Here is an 18103-nt window from a genome sequence, read left to right as displayed (position 1 = left end):
CCTTGGTATTCGGGTCCATGGAGGAGGGAATGTGTATTCAGTAAGGTGCTCCCTAGATGGTCAATTAAATTGGGCAAAATATCAATATTAAATTGTGCACATTTAATGACTTCGCAGAGTTTATATTGAAGTTGTAATATTTATTGCACAATATATAAAAATGAAATCCGCTTTCCGTTGTCACGACATAACATGAAAACGGCTTGACCGATTTGGCTGAAAATTAGAGGGGAGGTAACTTAGGCCCGGGAGAACGTTTTTGTCACCATCCGGCTACGGAACGCGGGTGAAACCGCAGGCGAAATCTAATATTATTGTACGTCTAAGGGTAATTACGTAAAGTGGTTATGTAGACCTCATGGCTTCTTCACGACATTGCCGCGCTGTCTGCGTTGTTGCTTGTCGCAGTGCGGCGATTGGGAAAACATCTTATGTATGAAAATATTTGAGATTTCGAGCCATGCCACGAAACGCGTGTTTTCACTCACAGACATCAAAAACATTTTGCGGGGTAAAAAGTGATTGCGCTTTTCTTGTTCATCTTAGAATCCATCACTAAGGAAGTCTAGGCAGTATGTTTGAAAGACTTTAACCTGCCCCATGGGCAAATTAAAAAAAAAGATTTACTAATTGTCACTGTCTGTCAGTGTCAATAATAGATTTTTTTATTCATAGGTTAGAAAAAACCACCAACGTATCATATCTTTAGCGATTCGACTTTATATATTTCGATGATAGGTCGAATAATAACAAGAAACATGTCTCAGAATATCGTCAGTAAAATAATAAGCAATGCTGAAACAGCTGAAAAGAGACTAGCGGAATTGAGAAGCAAGGTATCCACTAAAATTTCAGTAACTTTGGGCTTGTTTGAACTCATACGATATTTATGAAATGTTTAAACAGTGAATGTATTGTTTTGCAGCTAAATGAAATTAAAAAAGTAAAAGTAGAAGAAAAAGTTCAAGAGCTGACTGAAGAAAACAAAGTTTTAGCTGCGAAAGTAGAAGCTGCTAAGGATGAATTAATAAGGTTAGAAACCTTGCACGGCAAAAAACAGTACCCAATACCCGGAACAAAGGCCACAGTAACTCCTCAAGTTACAGGTGACATACAAAACGTTACAGGTGACACACTAAACGTAACAGTAAAAACTGAGAAGCCAGCAAAAAAAATAAAAGATACATCAAAGAAAATCAAGGAGAAACCTGAGCCTGCAAACGATTCTGTAGTAGATGTTAGGAAGTTGGATTTGAGAATTGGTAAGATTGTAGATGTCAATAAACACCCTGATGCAGACTCGTTGTATGTAGAACAGATTGACTGTGGAGAAGATAAACCTAGAACTGTTGTGTCAGGTCTTGTTAATCATGTGAAAATTGAAGATATGCGTGATAGGATGGTTATGATTCTGGCTAACCTTAAACCAGTAAAGGTAAAGAAGAAAAGTTAAATTTTGTAATTCATTGAAGGATGTTTTTCAGCATTCTATAATGAAAAGTTTAATTTTACAGATGAGGGGAGTAACTTCAGAAGCTATGGTTATGTGTGCTTCTTCACCTGAAAAAGTTGAAATTCTTGTCCCACCTAGTGGAGCAGTACCTGGGGACTTAGTTGAATGTGATGGCTACCCTCGAGAGCCAGAAGGCATAATGAACCCCAAGAAAAAGATATTTGAGACATGTGCACCAGACCTATTGACAAACAATGATAGGATTGCATGTTATAAGGGCAGCCCATTGGTTGTTCCTGGCAAGGGGCCCATAGTAGCACCAACTTTGAAAGGTGTTAATGTAAAATAAGTTTATTTAATTACATGTGTAGATTTTTGTTTGTGCTTTTATTTTAATAATAAAGCTATGTATCCTTCATTGTTGTCTCATTTGGTAATCTTTTATCTTGTAGAACACACACACGTGCTGTGTGCAAATCATTTGCACTAGACTGTATGATGAAGAGTTTTGTTTCTAATAAGCTAAAACAAATAAAACAATGTTATAAGCAATATCAACAATATTTATATTACATCTCTATGTGATTTCTATACAACAATTTTCTGTCATTATTTACTATGTAGAAATTTAATTTCTAATCTCAGATAGAAAAATAGATGTGACATAACATTAACATCAAGACCACAAAAACTCCACTCATTCAAGCCTTTATGCTAATGGGGCGAATGAAATAATATAATTCTCTCATTTTTTTTCAATCAATTCCTTGGTTTGTGGTCTTGTTAGGATATTTATTTTGTATAATTTATTGGTGTATGTTAAATTTTTTAACATGTGTAACTTGTGATTTTTAATGCTACAATTTGAAGTGTCTTTGAAAAACTACCTACTTCAACATCAACATATTATGAGCCATTAGGAAAATATTTCTTTATAATTAATTAACAAATGTGCAGGCAAGCTCGGTTCAAAGTGACTGAACATACAAAATATTATTTTTTATTACAGTAAGTATTTATATTATGGTCTAACATTTAATGTATGTTAAGTACTTATAATATGAATTTATTGATAATGGTGGAGTTTGGGCTAACAAATAAAATTTTGTATATGTGTAGGGACAATAATTATCAAAATATTCTTTTGTACACAGAGCTCTCAGTAGGAAACAAATTGAGATTGAAAATTACAGGTATGTCCAAAGAAATGAAGTAAGTAGTCTGATGATTTTAGAGGACTACAAATTATCACGAGTTATTAAACGCCGGAAGCAGTCTGAAGATTTAGTGTTTATTTTGTTTTCGTATGCAAAGAAATGCAATAACATGCTTACTCTAAGATGAAAGTAAAAAAATATCATGTACTGCATCTACTAATTCATTATATTTATCAAAGCGAGTGCACTACTCACTATGAAGAAATATAATAAGTGCATGTACACTTTGTAGAGCAAATTATAGTGAGCGCCAAAAATTGTACTCACGCATAGTGTATAGTGTAAGGTGGGAATTGAAGTATAACCAGGAATAAACTACTTTTTTATTTAAATCCAAAATAGAAGCCAATATTTTGTGCGATATCCATACGACAAAATTACTTCTAGCACGAGTAGTTCGTTACTTAAACCACGATTTCATCACGAGTTTGGCAATGGAGCAGTAAGGGTATCCAACAGATACTAAACAATTGCAGGTATAGGAAATAAGTGTAGTTACGTGTTTTTACATTTGGTGCTGATCAGATACCTAAACCTGGTGGGCAGCAAAAAAGGTTTATGAATGAACTAGTAAACAATGGATGGCCTGGTTCAGCCATTCCAAACCAGAGCGTTTAATCGTGCAAGTAAGGAAGCTTCTGGAAGCCGTGTATATCCAGATGCAACTTTGTAAGTCATGTCGTGCGAACTCAGAAGCCCATATAAGTCAACCATGAGACTCTATAATGTGACTCACTCTTAGGATTGATACTACGTTAAGCAGTTAGAGTTATTTGAGTTGCGCGTTTAAGAGCGTATGAAAGTACCACAAATACTACCTACGCACAGAAACATTACCTAGTTTTAAAGCTGGCCTTTACTGTCTCAGAATTAAATTCCACTTACTGCCCCATAATATTTTTTAAGAGAATTCTAGCATTTTAAGTTTGTACTTTTTGTTCTACATGTACCTTACGTTAAAGAATAGTGTAAATATCATTTCATGTACCTATTATTTAAAGTAAAATATAAGCGTGAGACAGAGATAGGTACAACTTACATTCTTTAAAAATTGTGATCCCAAATTTTGTTACTTAGGTATGAAACATAGGTAGCTTGTTAAAAATATCGATAAAAGATAACATAGATAGTCAAAATATGTCAAAATCAAAAATAATACAATGTTTAAAACATTTAAAAAAAATGCCCCTTACCTGAATAAAAAGTTACACTTGATTAGCTGATCTTTTTCCACGATACACATATTTGTTCATAATTTAGATACATAGGTACTTAGGTAATTGTTGTTTGCCGCGTTAGATACTATCATTTACATGAAAATTTTGCGCTCTCGGATATGTTTAATGCTGAAATTGTCAGATTTCTATAAATACTTAAATCTTAAATTTAGTTTCCCTATTATAATTTTTTATGATTTATTACATATCAATTCCTTCAGTTGATAAAACTGCATTAAAAAGAATTTTATATAGGTACTTATAATTTTGGTAAAACATGACGTGGTACAAGCGCAACGCCGAGTTACAATATTTACCAATAAGTCAAGTTCTGGATTAAAGTAGGTATGTATTTACTATATTATTATATAAAAAAAAGTCTCGAGGGTTACGTATTATGAATTTCTCGATGCATATTATGTTATAACAACACAACGTACCTATTGTATGTAGATACACGGATTTACTGAAGTATTAAAGAAATACATTAAATTATCAAATCCAGAAACATCGTCAACCCTAAGACAGTCTGACATATAATTGAAAAAGAAAATATAAATTTTTAATACTGGCCCGCAGTACATGCTTCGCTACGTATAAAGTCTACCATTTTGGTGCAAAAAATGTGATAAATGAAGAACCGCTCAATTAATTTTGTGCAAACTTCAAATAAACCATCTACTAAATAGTCAGAAAACAGCCTAAACATTTGGTTTGGATAGGTGAGCTTGCTTCGGTAAATTTGATGTATTTTTGATGAAGTCAGAAGATTAGGAGCGTAAATCCATACCAATAGGTATAATAAAGAGGAAACATTTTTTTGTTTGTTTGTATCCGGAATTTTAAAATATGAATTGCCCATTCAACCCCCCTTTCGGCGTTGCAAATAGTTTTGTAACACCCTGCGTGAATTAGTTACCTATCTAATTACATTTGAAACAGCTACCAGTACAAGCATTCACCTTAAACAAACATTGTGTTTTGTACTGCATTGATAGGGATATTTCGTAATTTTTTGTGTATATTTGGGTACATATTTAGGCATTTTATTGATGCATTGTATTCCGAGATATAACAATAATATGTCTTTTGATAAAGAGTGCTTAATATTGTTAGAAGTTTGCTAGTAGAATGGTGTTCCCAACTCGAAAAAAAACTGTTATTGGTAAATATAATAACCACTAAGTGCTGCTACGTACTTCAAAATATTATGCTAAATACACCTTATGTTCTATGATAAAGATAAAACTACACAATCTAATATTTTCACGATTTTAACTTGTTAGAATATAACTTTAAGAATAAAATCTTCTAATCTTTGGTAGAAAACCAATTACCATATTGTTATATTCCTAAACTATTAAAAATGTGTAGTAAAAATAAAATACAATATTGTATAAAAATATATGAATATAGATGGTAGCCACCTTAAAATAAAAATAATACAGACATGTACAATTAGTTACGTAGATAGTTACAGCAAATAATGTTAATAGAATTATTATGTTACCTTATATTAGAAGTTATTATTAAATAGTTTGGCATTGCGAATCCGTTACTCGATCTGCTGCATACCTAATACTGTATACTGTATATATAGTATGTTGGTATGTAAAGTAAAACGAGAGTTGTTAGCAGTGAGCCTTGGTAATTGATTTTAACAAAAAAATAAATTATTAAAAAATTGGAAGAACAATATAGACTCCCAGTTTTGAAACACGATATATAATAAAAAATAAAATCGTATACAGTTTATGTTTTTCCCTCAATTTTCGTTTACTAATTTAAGCAAGTAACTAAGTAAATAGAATCGATAAGTAGAAAGTAAAGCACAGGGAATGGCACAGTTAGTTAAGTTAGGGCGACATTTACTACAACATAAAATGGTTTCACGTAGTATCTAACACATTACATCCTTAAATCTAAAAATATCTGACGTACATAACAAAAATAATGAATATTGTGTTACTTATACACTATAATAATACTAAGTGACATTCTACATGAATATAATTTTAAGAATATAGTGAGGATAGTTGACAATGAAATAATAATGATTTTATGATGATAAGTTAGGCCTTATTGATATGAAATGATTACGAGTATAACACCACCGTGAGTAGAAATAAATCTGCAGGCAATGCTTTAGTTCGAGTATTATATTATATTCAGCCAAACGATTTATTATATTCAGGTAGTGTATACAGATATGATATACATGATTCTCGTCAATTTTTTATTATTATTTTAACTCGTTTTAAATAAATTAATTAAGTAACATAACAGACGGAAGAAATATTGTGGTTATGTGTGGCGTCACTGGCTTTAGTCATGTAGACACTTAGGGCCTTTTTAATAAACACGGATTAAAGTTACACCTGGATTAACGGATAACTATACATTTTCAAAGGTGGTCATTTTCATAGATACCTAAACATGGAATCACTTTACTCGTGTTTATTAATAAGGGGGTTATAGAATACGATTAAGCTTATCTAAATCGAATGATACTGTCTTATAAAAATATAAACCATTCTTCTCTATATGAACAACATCCAAAGAACTAATCAGCGACAATTCATTAGCATCTATTAAAATATTGTACATAAATAATGTTATTATGACTTTAATTGGTACCAAAGAAATAAATAATATTGCACTTATGCCTGCAATGCCCAAAACGATCTTTTAAAAAAATAATTATTGCACTTTGTTGTTTATTAACAAATTCTGCAAAAATTAGGAGAAAAAAATTGATACACTAAGAATTTCTGAAAGTTATTATGTTAGCCAGGGTATTTAATGAATCGAACAGAACGATATTTGGAATACCCGTACAAGCAATCTGGCACTTAAAATTAAGGAGTAGCTTCTTTGCAGGAGGGAAAATAAGAAGTGAAAGTGCCTATTACAATAATAATTATTATGTAGGAAGACTTTTTTTCGTTTGACTAAACAGTAAAGCTCTTTTACGCACGAATCCTTTTCAAATGCACCTTTTCCTATTATAAAATAAATAATAAACGCGATACCTAAGGTCAATTCGACCTTTACATTTTATTTGAAGTAAAAAATACATGTCGTGATAAGTTATTTCTGGAATAACTTAAACAGTCCAAATGAGCCTTTGCACCTTAACTCATTAATCTCATAAAAATATGGCTAGACGACTTGCAACAGTATTGAAATTGATCTATAAATAAGATAATATAGGAAACAAGTAACACTGCTGCGTTTAACCTAATTTTCTTGCAAAACACCAAATGAATGAATGACCACATAAAATGTAATGATATAAAATGGAACGTGGAATGTCTTAAATGTAGTGATATTGTTCATGATGGGAATAACTTCTAGACTGGCGAAAATGGATCAATAAATTCCCGAAAAGTGTATAGACAAGTGACTTTTTCATTGAGTATACCATAAATATTATTATTTTCTTTTTTGAATCCCAAAAAACCGAATCGATTAATCCGTTTTTAAGAATACTAGCGTTAAAAGGAAACTTTTAGTAAAGTGAAAGTAAGTAAGTAGACAATGATATTGACTTAAAAACTTTATGCTTTGACTTTGTTACAAAGACCCTAAAATACCCATGAAAAAACATTGACTATAAGCTTTCCCAGAGTAAAACTTAAACGAGCTTAAATAATAATGCACAATAACAAAAATACTTTTTTACATCACATTCGTTAAACTGCATCATACTATAGTCTGTTTTCTAATCTCGTAGACTAAATTGACACTTCAAAATGTCAAACTTACAAATAATGTTGCTAGCTTTTTTGTGCAGTGTTGTACTTACGATACCGGTTTGTTGAATCGTAACTTTTTATCTATCATAGACGAATTTAATATTCATTCAAAGTTTTATATTTACAATTCACGTACGTACAGTCAACTTCAGGTCAGTGGTAACAGTTTTATAGGAAAATCGTACTTATTACGATTGAGTTAAGGTGCATGACAGTTACCACTGATGTGCGGTCTACCGTACAACACGGCTGCACGAGGTCCTACAAACTGCCAGAGATATCTGACCACGCAAAGCCATGCGTAATCATCGAGAATAAGCCAATTATTTCAGGATGACTTATTGTAAAAAAACGATACTTGATTTTATTAACGCTAAGTTTCGGTCGTACCACATCACTATTTAAGAATTTGCAATAAACTAACAACACTCGTAATCTCAGTTTAGTGTACGAGATTAAAAAACAGACTATAGCAGTTACAAAAACGCGGAGCTGTCAATCAAATAATTGATAATAATTAAAATAATAAATCTGAAAAAACCTTTCACGGTTTCCTTTAAGAAGATACGATAACCGGAGTCTTGGATGGTACGTAATAAAGCATGTACTTACAATATCATGAAACCTAAACTCCTTGGGACTTTAAAGTTGCGTAGGTGGGAATCGTCGTTGGGGTTTACTGCGACGCTGCGCAAGAGTTGATTGCGACACAGGACCCAACACTTGCGGTGTCAGCGGCGAAGCGGTCATTGCCTACAAAGAAACATGAAGGGTACAATAACTACATCGGTCTCTTCACTGGGGCTACTGTGTACCTGTTGTTTTAACAACGAATTCAAAAAATAAGCCTCGGCTTCGCACGGAATAACAGTATTTGCCCACTATGTAATGTATGTTACATGAAACTTCCTCTATAATTACTCTTTCTGTTAAGAAAACCGCATAAAATTGGTTGCGTAGTTTAGCATACAAAGGGACAGAAAAAGCGACTTTGTCTTATACTATGTAGTGATGATAATTCTCAATCCTCAATCCTTCTCCTTGTGAGAGGAGGCCTGTGCCCAGCAGTGGGACAATGAAAAAAGGCTGTAACATATAGTGATGATAATTGAGTTCTATTGGAAAAGGCTCGGAAGATTATTATGCGTTCTATTGTTATAATTAAAGTTATAAAAAGTGCAAATAAATAAAATATATTGGCCTCTTTTTATGCGCGGAAAGAGTGGGAGTTTATGTCTATCTAGGCAGTGTGTACCTGGAAGGTGAGGTCGACGGCGCGGCGCAGGTCGGGCGCGGGCGGGTCTGGGGGCGCGGGCGCGGGGTGCGCGGGCGGCGGCGGCGGCGCGCACAGCCAGGGCTCGCGCAGCAGGTCGGCGGCGCGCGGCCGCGCGGCCGGCTCCAGCTGCAGCAGGCGCCGCACCAGCGCGCGCGCCCCGCCCGACACGCTGCCCCACACGCCGGACGATAGCTCCACCTGATATAACATACATGCCATAAGTATTCATCTTCAGAACCTTTTTTTGTCAATTAGAGTTCCAATGAGGCGGAGGCGAGCGGAGCTGAGAGGAGACGTGTGGCGATCGACCAATCACATTACATGAAAAAGACGTCTCGTCTCAGCCTCAGTGGAGCCGCAGCCCTATGTTGAGGTCGGCTTCCAGTCTAACCGTATGTAGCTGAGTATAAGTGTTTAAGTTTGGCAGAAGTATTATGTGTATGTATTGTTTTTGAATAAACGCTTTTTCATATTTTTTTTCGTGTTATCGAGTGAGCTAAAGGTTTTTAGTCACTAATGAGTCCTAGAGGGTCAAGAGTTTTCTCAAATCCGGCCTCTGAAGTAGAATTGTAACAACGACTGCTACTAAGTAAATTCGGGAATACCACTTTAAATGCCTTCCCAGGCATGGATGAATAACAACTTTGAGACTACGGCCTGCTTTGTGAGTTTCTATATACATCTATATCACATGAATATACTAGACACATCAAATAGTTTTATTTTTATTGATTTATGGATTTTAACTTTCTTAAATTAAATAATAAAAACTCACCTTTCCAGACTCAATCCTCGCTAAGATTGCTTCAGGAGTATCATCTCCAGTTGAAGCGAATGGAGTTCTACCAGACAGCATAATATAAGCTAGCACACCTAAAATTACACAAAAATATATAGTACTTATGTACATATGGAAGTATTTGCAAGTCATGTACATCTCTAATTATTGTTTGAATGATAACCTTAGATAAGCAGCAGCTAAAGTTTAAACCAATTAGTAATAGATAGATAGATATTTCCTGGACTGTTTTTTTATATATCTTTTTTAATTGATTACGCAAAGTAATCGAGTAGACCATTTTTTTGCGAACTGAAGTTACATTTGCTACAAAAAATATGCGAAAGTTTAATTGCAAGATTCAATAACATCTTTTGACAGCTATTCATTTTTGAATATTGGTAAGATATAAGGAAACTATAGACTTACGGCCAGTTTCTTCATCAAAAGTAAAAGTCAAAGTAATGTCTAAAGTAAAAGTAACGGACAAATTCGTTTTTTCAAGGCTAAAGTGACAGCAAAACTAATAGAAAAAATGAATTTGACCGTTACTTTTGCTTTAGACATTACTTTGACTTTTACTTTGGCTTTTACTTTTGATGAAGAAACTGGCTGTAAACCAACATAATAATAACCAACATGATAATGAAAAAGTTACCTAAGCTCCATATATCACAAGCGGCATCATATCCAGCCCGCTTTAGCACCTCAGGAGCGACGAAGTTAGCAGTATAACACGGCGTCATCAGTAGGCCGTTTTCAGCGCGCAACTGTTTCGCCAAACCAAAGTCCACTAGACGAATGTCCTCAGGCCTCTTCTCGGACGTAGCGAACAATATGTTCGAAGGTTTTATATCTCTGTAAATTAATTCCTGGATTAATTGATACCTAAAAAGCGAAAGTACTGAGCTCAGATATAAATGAATTATAATGCTGTAGAATAAAAATTCTGATTTGTTCTACACATGCCTTGGATGCATGTGCTACAGCTTAAGCCCTAAGGTGCGGCTTCAGCTAGGTTTAATTAACCGGTTACAACTAGGTGTAACCTGCCATTTGCGGCCAAAGTTAGTTGCATCCTTATATCTTCGATTAGAACTAAGTGTAGCCTTCATCGTAGTGGCTGCACCTAAGCGCACACCCGAGGCTATTAGGTGTAACGTATTAAGTAGTCATCGGTTAAATCTACCACTCGCACTTCGGACTTTAACGAACATACGCCATAACTAAGTTATTGCCATGTCTATCGCATTTTATGTCATACTTTACGTTTAAATTAAAAAATACAAACCAAGATAATGTACACTAATGTAAACTATGTAGTTAGTAGTATGAAAATATGACTCGTGTGTGTCATTAAGCATACATTTTATCGGTTAACTCTGCACAAAGTTTTTCCAACTATATTGGAGCTGCGGGTCTTTTAGAAAACGTTACCGCGACCCTGGTACACAAAGGGCTTAGGAAGCAACATGGTGGATTTTAGTCTAAAAGGGTCTGACACTCTCTCACGCTGCACCCACATCGAGAGAGGCCATTTGATAATTTCCCACGAAAAAAATAGATAAAGCAGGTCGTTACCTATGCACAACGGTATGGCGATGCAGATAATGTATGGCGTGAAGGACATTCCTCAGTATGGGCGCGGCCTCGTGCTCGGGCAGGTAGCGGCGCTGCGTGATGTGCTCAAGCAACTCGCCGCCGCGACACAGCTCCGTCACCGCGAGGATCCGCCCGCCTTCCTCGTATACTCCCCGCAGGGTTATAATGTGCGGGTGTTGGCTGTATCTGTTACGGGAAAACATATGTATAGTAAAGTAACAAACATGTTTTAAAAATGTCTTGTAAGTTCTTAGGTGTAAAGAAACCATTTAAAAATCCATACTCCATCAAATATCGAATACAAGCAGTTTCTTGGGTCCCGGGATATTACCCACCTATTACGGAAGCGAGTGAAACCGTGGGAAAACATCTATTTTCTATCCAATAAAATATTTTTTCAAGTCGAACCTTTTTGTTCTGAGGTCAGCGCGTTTAAAACTTAAATACGATTATAGTACCTACAAAAGATAATTTCAATGTTACGGAAACGCTAATAATTAGACACAAACATTTTATGGATGCCATTTCATATGATGTTCATACCAAGTCGGTCTAAGAGAATCTTAGTCTAACCCATTTAGTTGTCTAAGGAGGAAGTTATGCAAAGTAGGCAGTTTTAAGCAACGAAAACAAAGTAGGTACCAAAGCCATGTGAATGATTAATGTAAGCCATATGAGTTGTCGCCTATTATTCGTCTAGGGAACTAAATGTTATTATGAAAACAAGTACCAGTTATATTCACTAAGTCTAATCGAGTACAAAGTTTGCACGTTGACCCGATATGAATAATCTATGGCTTCGGACTTCTAATGTTTCTTAGTTCTAAGATGTAGGTCATTGGGCCATATCAAATGTTATCGCAAACACTAAGTTTTGTTCTAATTCACACGTTTTGAAGTCTTGATTCACTGATTTATTAGCTGATCTATACTAACTTACTCTATCTATACTAATATAGGTATAAAGAGGGGAGATTTGATTGTTTGTATGAATCGAATATGCTGCGGAACTACTGAACCGATTTTAATAATTCTTTCACTGTTAGGGAGCTACACTATCTGCGCTGAACACAGGCTATATTTGATCTGGGTACGGGAAGAAGTTTCCCCGGGACACAGGTGATACCGCGTGGAACCGCTAGTATCCTATATTTCCCGTATCATCATCCTCCGAGCCTTTTTCCCAAACTATGTTGGGGTCGGCTTCCAGTCTAACCGGATTCAGCTGGGTACCAGTGCTTTACAAGAAGCGACTGCCTATCTGACCTCCTCAACCCAGTTACCCGGGCAACCCGATACCCTTTGGTTAGACTGGTGTCAGACTTACTGGCTTCTGACTACCCGTAACGACTGCCAAGGATGTTCAATGACAGCCGGGATCTACAGTTTAACGTGCCATCCGAAACACAGTCATTGGTGTCTAAGATATACTTAGAAAGTACATACAAACTTAGAAAAGTTGCATTGGTACTTGCCTGACCTGGGATCGAACCCGCGCCCTCATACTCGAGAGGTTGGTTCTTTGCCCACTAGGCCACCACCACTATTTCCCGCATACAATAGTTTATATATCAACTTCTGTTGCATGAAAGTTCTTAGTATATATTACACATTTTATTCCTTCTACAATAAAAAACACGTACCTCAATAATATTTCGATTTCTTCACGAGGATCATATTGCATTTTATCCATGATCTTAACTGCATACTGGACTCTCGAGGTTTTGTGTTCACAGAGGCGGACAACTGAAAACGATCCGGTGCCTAGTTCTCCCATCAATCTGTAATTTTTACATTTTAATCACATTTTGTTTGCCTTCATAGTATTGATAATAGTAGCTAACGCAAACTTTGTATGGTATTTTTTTATATATTTGGGTCATTCCATATGTTTACAGACAGAAGAATTTCAAAAATTTTCATGGATATGGGCTATGTTCAATAATTGGGGGGTTTCGAAAATATTTTGAGCCAATGTTAAAATAAGATGTTCTTTACATTCTACTCCCGGCTTGAATCTAGCCTTAATTCCATCTATTTCTTGACCTAAATTATTCAATAGAAGTATACATCAACTGCTGAATGCCTACCTGTATTCATCAAAGAAATTATTCCTATTGACAAATCCTGCCCAAAAATCTTCAGTGGACGTCTTATTATTCGTAGCAGCATGATTCTGATTTTGATTTGTAACCGTTTTGTTACTATCGTCGTTGAGTAAACAAGGCGCCACAAAACTGAAACCGCTGAAAACATACACATAATAAAGGATTTATTTACTGTGTGCAAGGTTAAATGAGTGACAAAGTGAATTTATCTTATCATCAAACAGTCAAATGATATGATAATACAACGCTGCGTATTATGCAATAAGCTGTCTTAAATATGACTAATGGTGAAATTAAATAAGACGCGAACATTATTATACTTCCTGTGGAATGTGCAATGTCATTAACAGTCGTAATTTATACTATTAAATAAGTATTTTCATGCTATTCATAGACGATTATATGTTACCGGAATAGTTCATGTGCATTCGCCGAAGCGGGGACACCGGGCGAATCTCGAGGCGTGCGACACGTAAACTCCGAATCAAAGTAGAACGCGTCGTCGGCGCGAGAGACTGCCGGCCGGAATGGAGGCACCACCTGACGAAATTTTTTTAAATGAAATACTCCATAAGGGAATTTAAAAAATAGTTTAGTAATAGAAATTATTGCCGAAAAAAAAAAAGATTTTTTAGGGTTCCATAGGTAAAACGGGAGCCTATTACTAAGAACTTGCTGTCCGTCCGTTCACCAGGCTGTATATCATGATGAACGATGATGAATGGTCTCATATGATCACAATATACGATGCATTTTTGTTGAAAACTAAATATTTTAAGGGGCTCCCGTATTAAAAACTTAATTTCTTTGCTCTTTTTATAGCTAACTAGCCGTTTTCCCGCGGTTTTGGTAAAACAGTCCTGTAGTTTTTGAGCCTATTCATTACAACCAAACAACGTTTCAAACAAACAAAGTTTTCCTCTTTATAATATTTGTATAGAATAGATGGTATCTTCTTCTTATTGAGTGAGCTGCAGGTTTAATCACCTTACAAGCCCTAGTGACAAAGTTTCTCAAATAAGCCATACGGCCCCTGACGTGGACTTATAACAACGACTGCTATAGAGTAGCATTCAGGGAGGTCGGCTTTACGTGTCCTCAAAGACACGGGGTAATGGTACGAAACCCTTCAAGCGCAAGTCCGATTCGCACATGGCCGGTTTAAAAAGAACTTTAAACACACGGATTATCCAGACAAAGCTAACTAGACCACAAACCCATCAGCCGTTTGGAAATATAATATATGTACCTAACTACAAGATACCCGCAAAAACAACTCATCTTGGCGACTGCTTAGATATACTGCGTAAAAATAGGACAATTAAATAGCATTGATTGATATGGGACCAGTTTTCTAAGGTCTTAGTTGTAAACCCTAATAAGACAATAACGTTACATAGCTTAAACTAATATTCATTAATTAGTTCTTGTTCAGTTCCTCCTGTTACTGTTAGTTGGATAAAACATGTAACAGGAAAATAATTTTTGTTGTTTGCTGAAAGACATATCAATTCTGAGATAATAATTTTAACTTATTTACCTTAAAATTGACTTTAAAATATATTTACGCCTAAAATTATCGCTACACCTACTTTTATCCTTTACTTATATTAATTAAAATAAATATAAAAATCATACCTCTTTCCTATAAAGCGCATCCCATTCTATGTTTGCGAAAAACTCATGATTCTTAATGTCTTCAATGCCATTAGGTCCAGCTCCCAATCTAAAAAAAAATATGCATGTTTTAAAGTCAGACTTAAATACAGCTGATATATTAAAAGGTTTTTATCCATTATATTCTACCTGTTTTGTGGATTTCTTTTGAATAATGCTCTCAATAGAGACTGCGCCTCTTCACTAAGATTTGATGGCATGCCAAGTTTTGCTTTTAATATTTGTGTCATAGTTTCATGTCGTGTTGAGCCATGGAAAGGTAAATTTCCTGTCAGCATTTCAAACTGAAAATAATTTTGTTCATAATAATGTTAAATTGATGATCAAAAGTTAGTAACCTGCATACTAAATAATAAAGCATTATTAGTAACATACCATAAGTACTCCAAAAGACCACCAGTCTGCTGCAAAAGTATGTCCTCTCCTGTTGACTACCTCTGGTGCCATATATTCCACAGTGCCACAAAAACTATAGGCTTTATCACTAGTTGGAGGGAGTTTAGACAAGCCAAAGTCAGTTAGTGCTATATGGCCATCAGCATCTAATAAAATGTTTTCTGGTTTGAGATCCCTGTATATTATTCCCAACTTGTGTACATGTTCTAATGCTAAAGCTAGTTCAGCTAGGTAAAACTTTACATCCTCCTCAGTAAACATTACCTAAAATTAAATAAATGTGTAGTGAACTAAAATTTATGCCAGCATGCGTACTAATGTTGACTTGAGTACAATACAATGTGCTTTATCATTGTTTATTTATTGCATACACATTTACAAACAAAAACAATAGGTAGTTAGACTTACCTCTTTACTGAGTCGAGAAAATAAATCACCACCACGGAGGAAGTCTAGAATTAAGTATAGTTTACCAGCAGTTTGAAATGCATAATGTAATTTAACTATAAATGGATGGCCCATTTCAACTAGAATATTTCTCTCCATTTTTGTACGTTCTCTATCTCTTACTTTTAATGTAGCTTTTTTAAGTACCTAAAATTTAAACAAATGATGAATTAAAATTTACAGTCACTGCTTATGTGTACCAAAAAACAAATAATATACATAAACTTCACCTTCATGGCGTAGAGTGTGCCAGCATCAGCACCAGTAACTTTTCGTACTAAAAATACTTTTCCAAAGGAACCTTCACCGAGAACTTTGAGCAATTCAAATTGTGACGGGTCTGCCTTATCATGTCCTTCTTTAACAACATCTTGTATTTCCACTTCTCTCTCTTCGCTTATGTCGCCAGATGTGTCTAGACTCTCAGTTGTTGATGCTTGCCGAGACTCAGCTGAGTTCTCCACTACTATTGGAAGACTATTTGCTGGCTGTGCAGATGTCCCAAGCTAGAAGTACAGTTTCACTTATAATTGCTAATTCATTCATAGGAATATGCATAGGAATATATTATATATTATTGCATACATTCTTAATGCATTGGAAGACATATTAAATTTGTTTACAAGCATTAAGTTAACATCAAAATATGACTGACTTTTAATAATATGAAATCACCCTATTTACCTAGAATATATTTGACTGCTAGACTAATATTTAATGAACCTAACAAATATAATGATACAGAATTTTGTAGAATTAAAATGCAATAGTGCTCACTCACAATCCTGACATAACAATAAATATGTAAACATAAAATTGAACCAGAAGAGGAATAATTATGTATGTACCTGTTGCATTTTTGATATCAACATCATAATGAATGACACAAAATATATTCTTTGTTATTGTTTTGTTACTAAAGACACAAAACACTAAAATATTACACTACACATTTATCTTTGAGACTGATGGATGAAGTTTGTAGGTATGTATGCATTCTTTGAATATTTAATTATTATTCTATAAAAGTGTATGAATCATGAAGTAGCAGCAGTTTACATAGTATCATATCACTTTTCCTTGTAAGTTTGCACTGACATGGTATGGTAATTTTCCTGGATTCGACGTTATAATAAGAAATATCGAACTATGTAGTTCTATATGGTCAGTGAACAGGACGATGGGTGAACAATTAAAATGAATCTAGTGCAATTAACTCTAAGCAATAACCAAGTGGGCGTAAAAGCCAGCTAGTGTACCTAAAATCGTAAGTTTGTATTCCAACCATTTATACTAGCAACTACAAATAAGGCTTTAATAAAAATACTTTTATAGGATATTTTTTTATTATGGATCAGACTACTCCTAAGTTACCAAAATATCTACGCAAACATACCGTGTTATCTCCAACATTCTGCATTCGCCAAGGATCGGAGGTGTTGGCCAAAGGCATCGTTTACCACTTTTGCACTTAAACATTCACTGTAGAATACTTAACAATTAATAAAACCAATCAAAACGAAATCACTTTAAATTCCATTTCTCATTCATAAAACACGACTATCGTGAATTCGTACATCCATTGACAGCAGCAGACATGTTATGAAAATTAAGTTAGGCTGGATTGTGGTAACACTAATTGGGTTCCGTAGTATTCATGTGCACACTATTATTTGGTTCATGAAAATAATATGAAGGCAAATATTTATTAGAGTTTAGGATACGTAAGTTATTTCTAAAACTAATAATTCATTTAATTAAATTGCAATAGTATACAAAGGCTTGTTACTGTATTTTTCGTAAATATGAATGTCTTACATAGTGCTATAGGATTTATTGAGTACCGATTTTTCATTAGCTACATCGAGGAAGAAAGAACGTGAAGAAAATTTATCCTACTACCATGTGTGATACATAGTAAGAAAAGAAGATAATTTGTACAGAAAAATAATATGGACAAGTTTTGATATTTTGTAAATATATAGGGAACTCTAAAAAGTGACTCTGACAGCGTTCCAGGTAACGCAACATACTAGATTCAATACTTCTTGAGATGGTATTCTCGATAATTCAACCGACTTTGAAACTGTTTTTCCACATTAAGCGCATTATTTAATTCTGAAGACCCGCTGATAAAGGTCCTAAAAAGTGAATTAAATTTTTTATGTTATGGT

General features: G+C 34.7%; 2 protein-coding genes across 2 annotated transcripts; one reads left to right on the top strand and one right to left on the bottom strand.

The window, feature by feature from the left end:
- Positions 1-637: 637 nt before the first annotated feature.
- On the top strand, positions 638-1871 carry LOC110370317 (aminoacyl tRNA synthase complex-interacting multifunctional protein 1). Its single transcript, XM_021326063.3, has 3 exons — positions 638-836; positions 926-1435; positions 1515-1871. Exons 1-3 carry the CDS (start codon positions 732-734, stop codon positions 1800-1802), a joined length of 903 nt encoding a protein of 300 aa, XP_021181738.3. The 5' UTR covers positions 638-731; the 3' UTR covers positions 1803-1871.
- A 124-nt stretch (positions 1872-1995) lies between these two features.
- On the bottom strand, positions 1996-17563 carry S6kii (Ribosomal protein S6 kinase II). Its single transcript, XM_064035427.1, has 14 exons — positions 17326-17563; positions 16160-16435; positions 15891-16076; positions 15462-15746; positions 15216-15370; positions 15048-15135; positions 13819-13949; positions 13392-13547; positions 12945-13082; positions 11281-11487; positions 10358-10557; positions 9697-9794; positions 8901-9119; positions 1996-8398 (listed from the first exon to the last, which is right to left on the bottom strand). Exons 1-14 carry the CDS (start codon positions 17380-17382, stop codon positions 8288-8290), a joined length of 2307 nt encoding a protein of 768 aa, XP_063891497.1. The 5' UTR covers positions 17383-17563; the 3' UTR covers positions 1996-8287.
- Positions 17564-18103: the final 540 nt, after the last annotated feature.

This window comes from Helicoverpa armigera, chromosome 7, assembly GCF_030705265.1.
Source record: "Helicoverpa armigera isolate CAAS_96S chromosome 7, ASM3070526v1, whole genome shotgun sequence".
Taxonomy (NCBI): domain Eukaryota; kingdom Metazoa; phylum Arthropoda; class Insecta; order Lepidoptera; family Noctuidae; genus Helicoverpa; species Helicoverpa armigera.
This window is presented reverse-complemented; position numbering and strand designations above follow the sequence as displayed.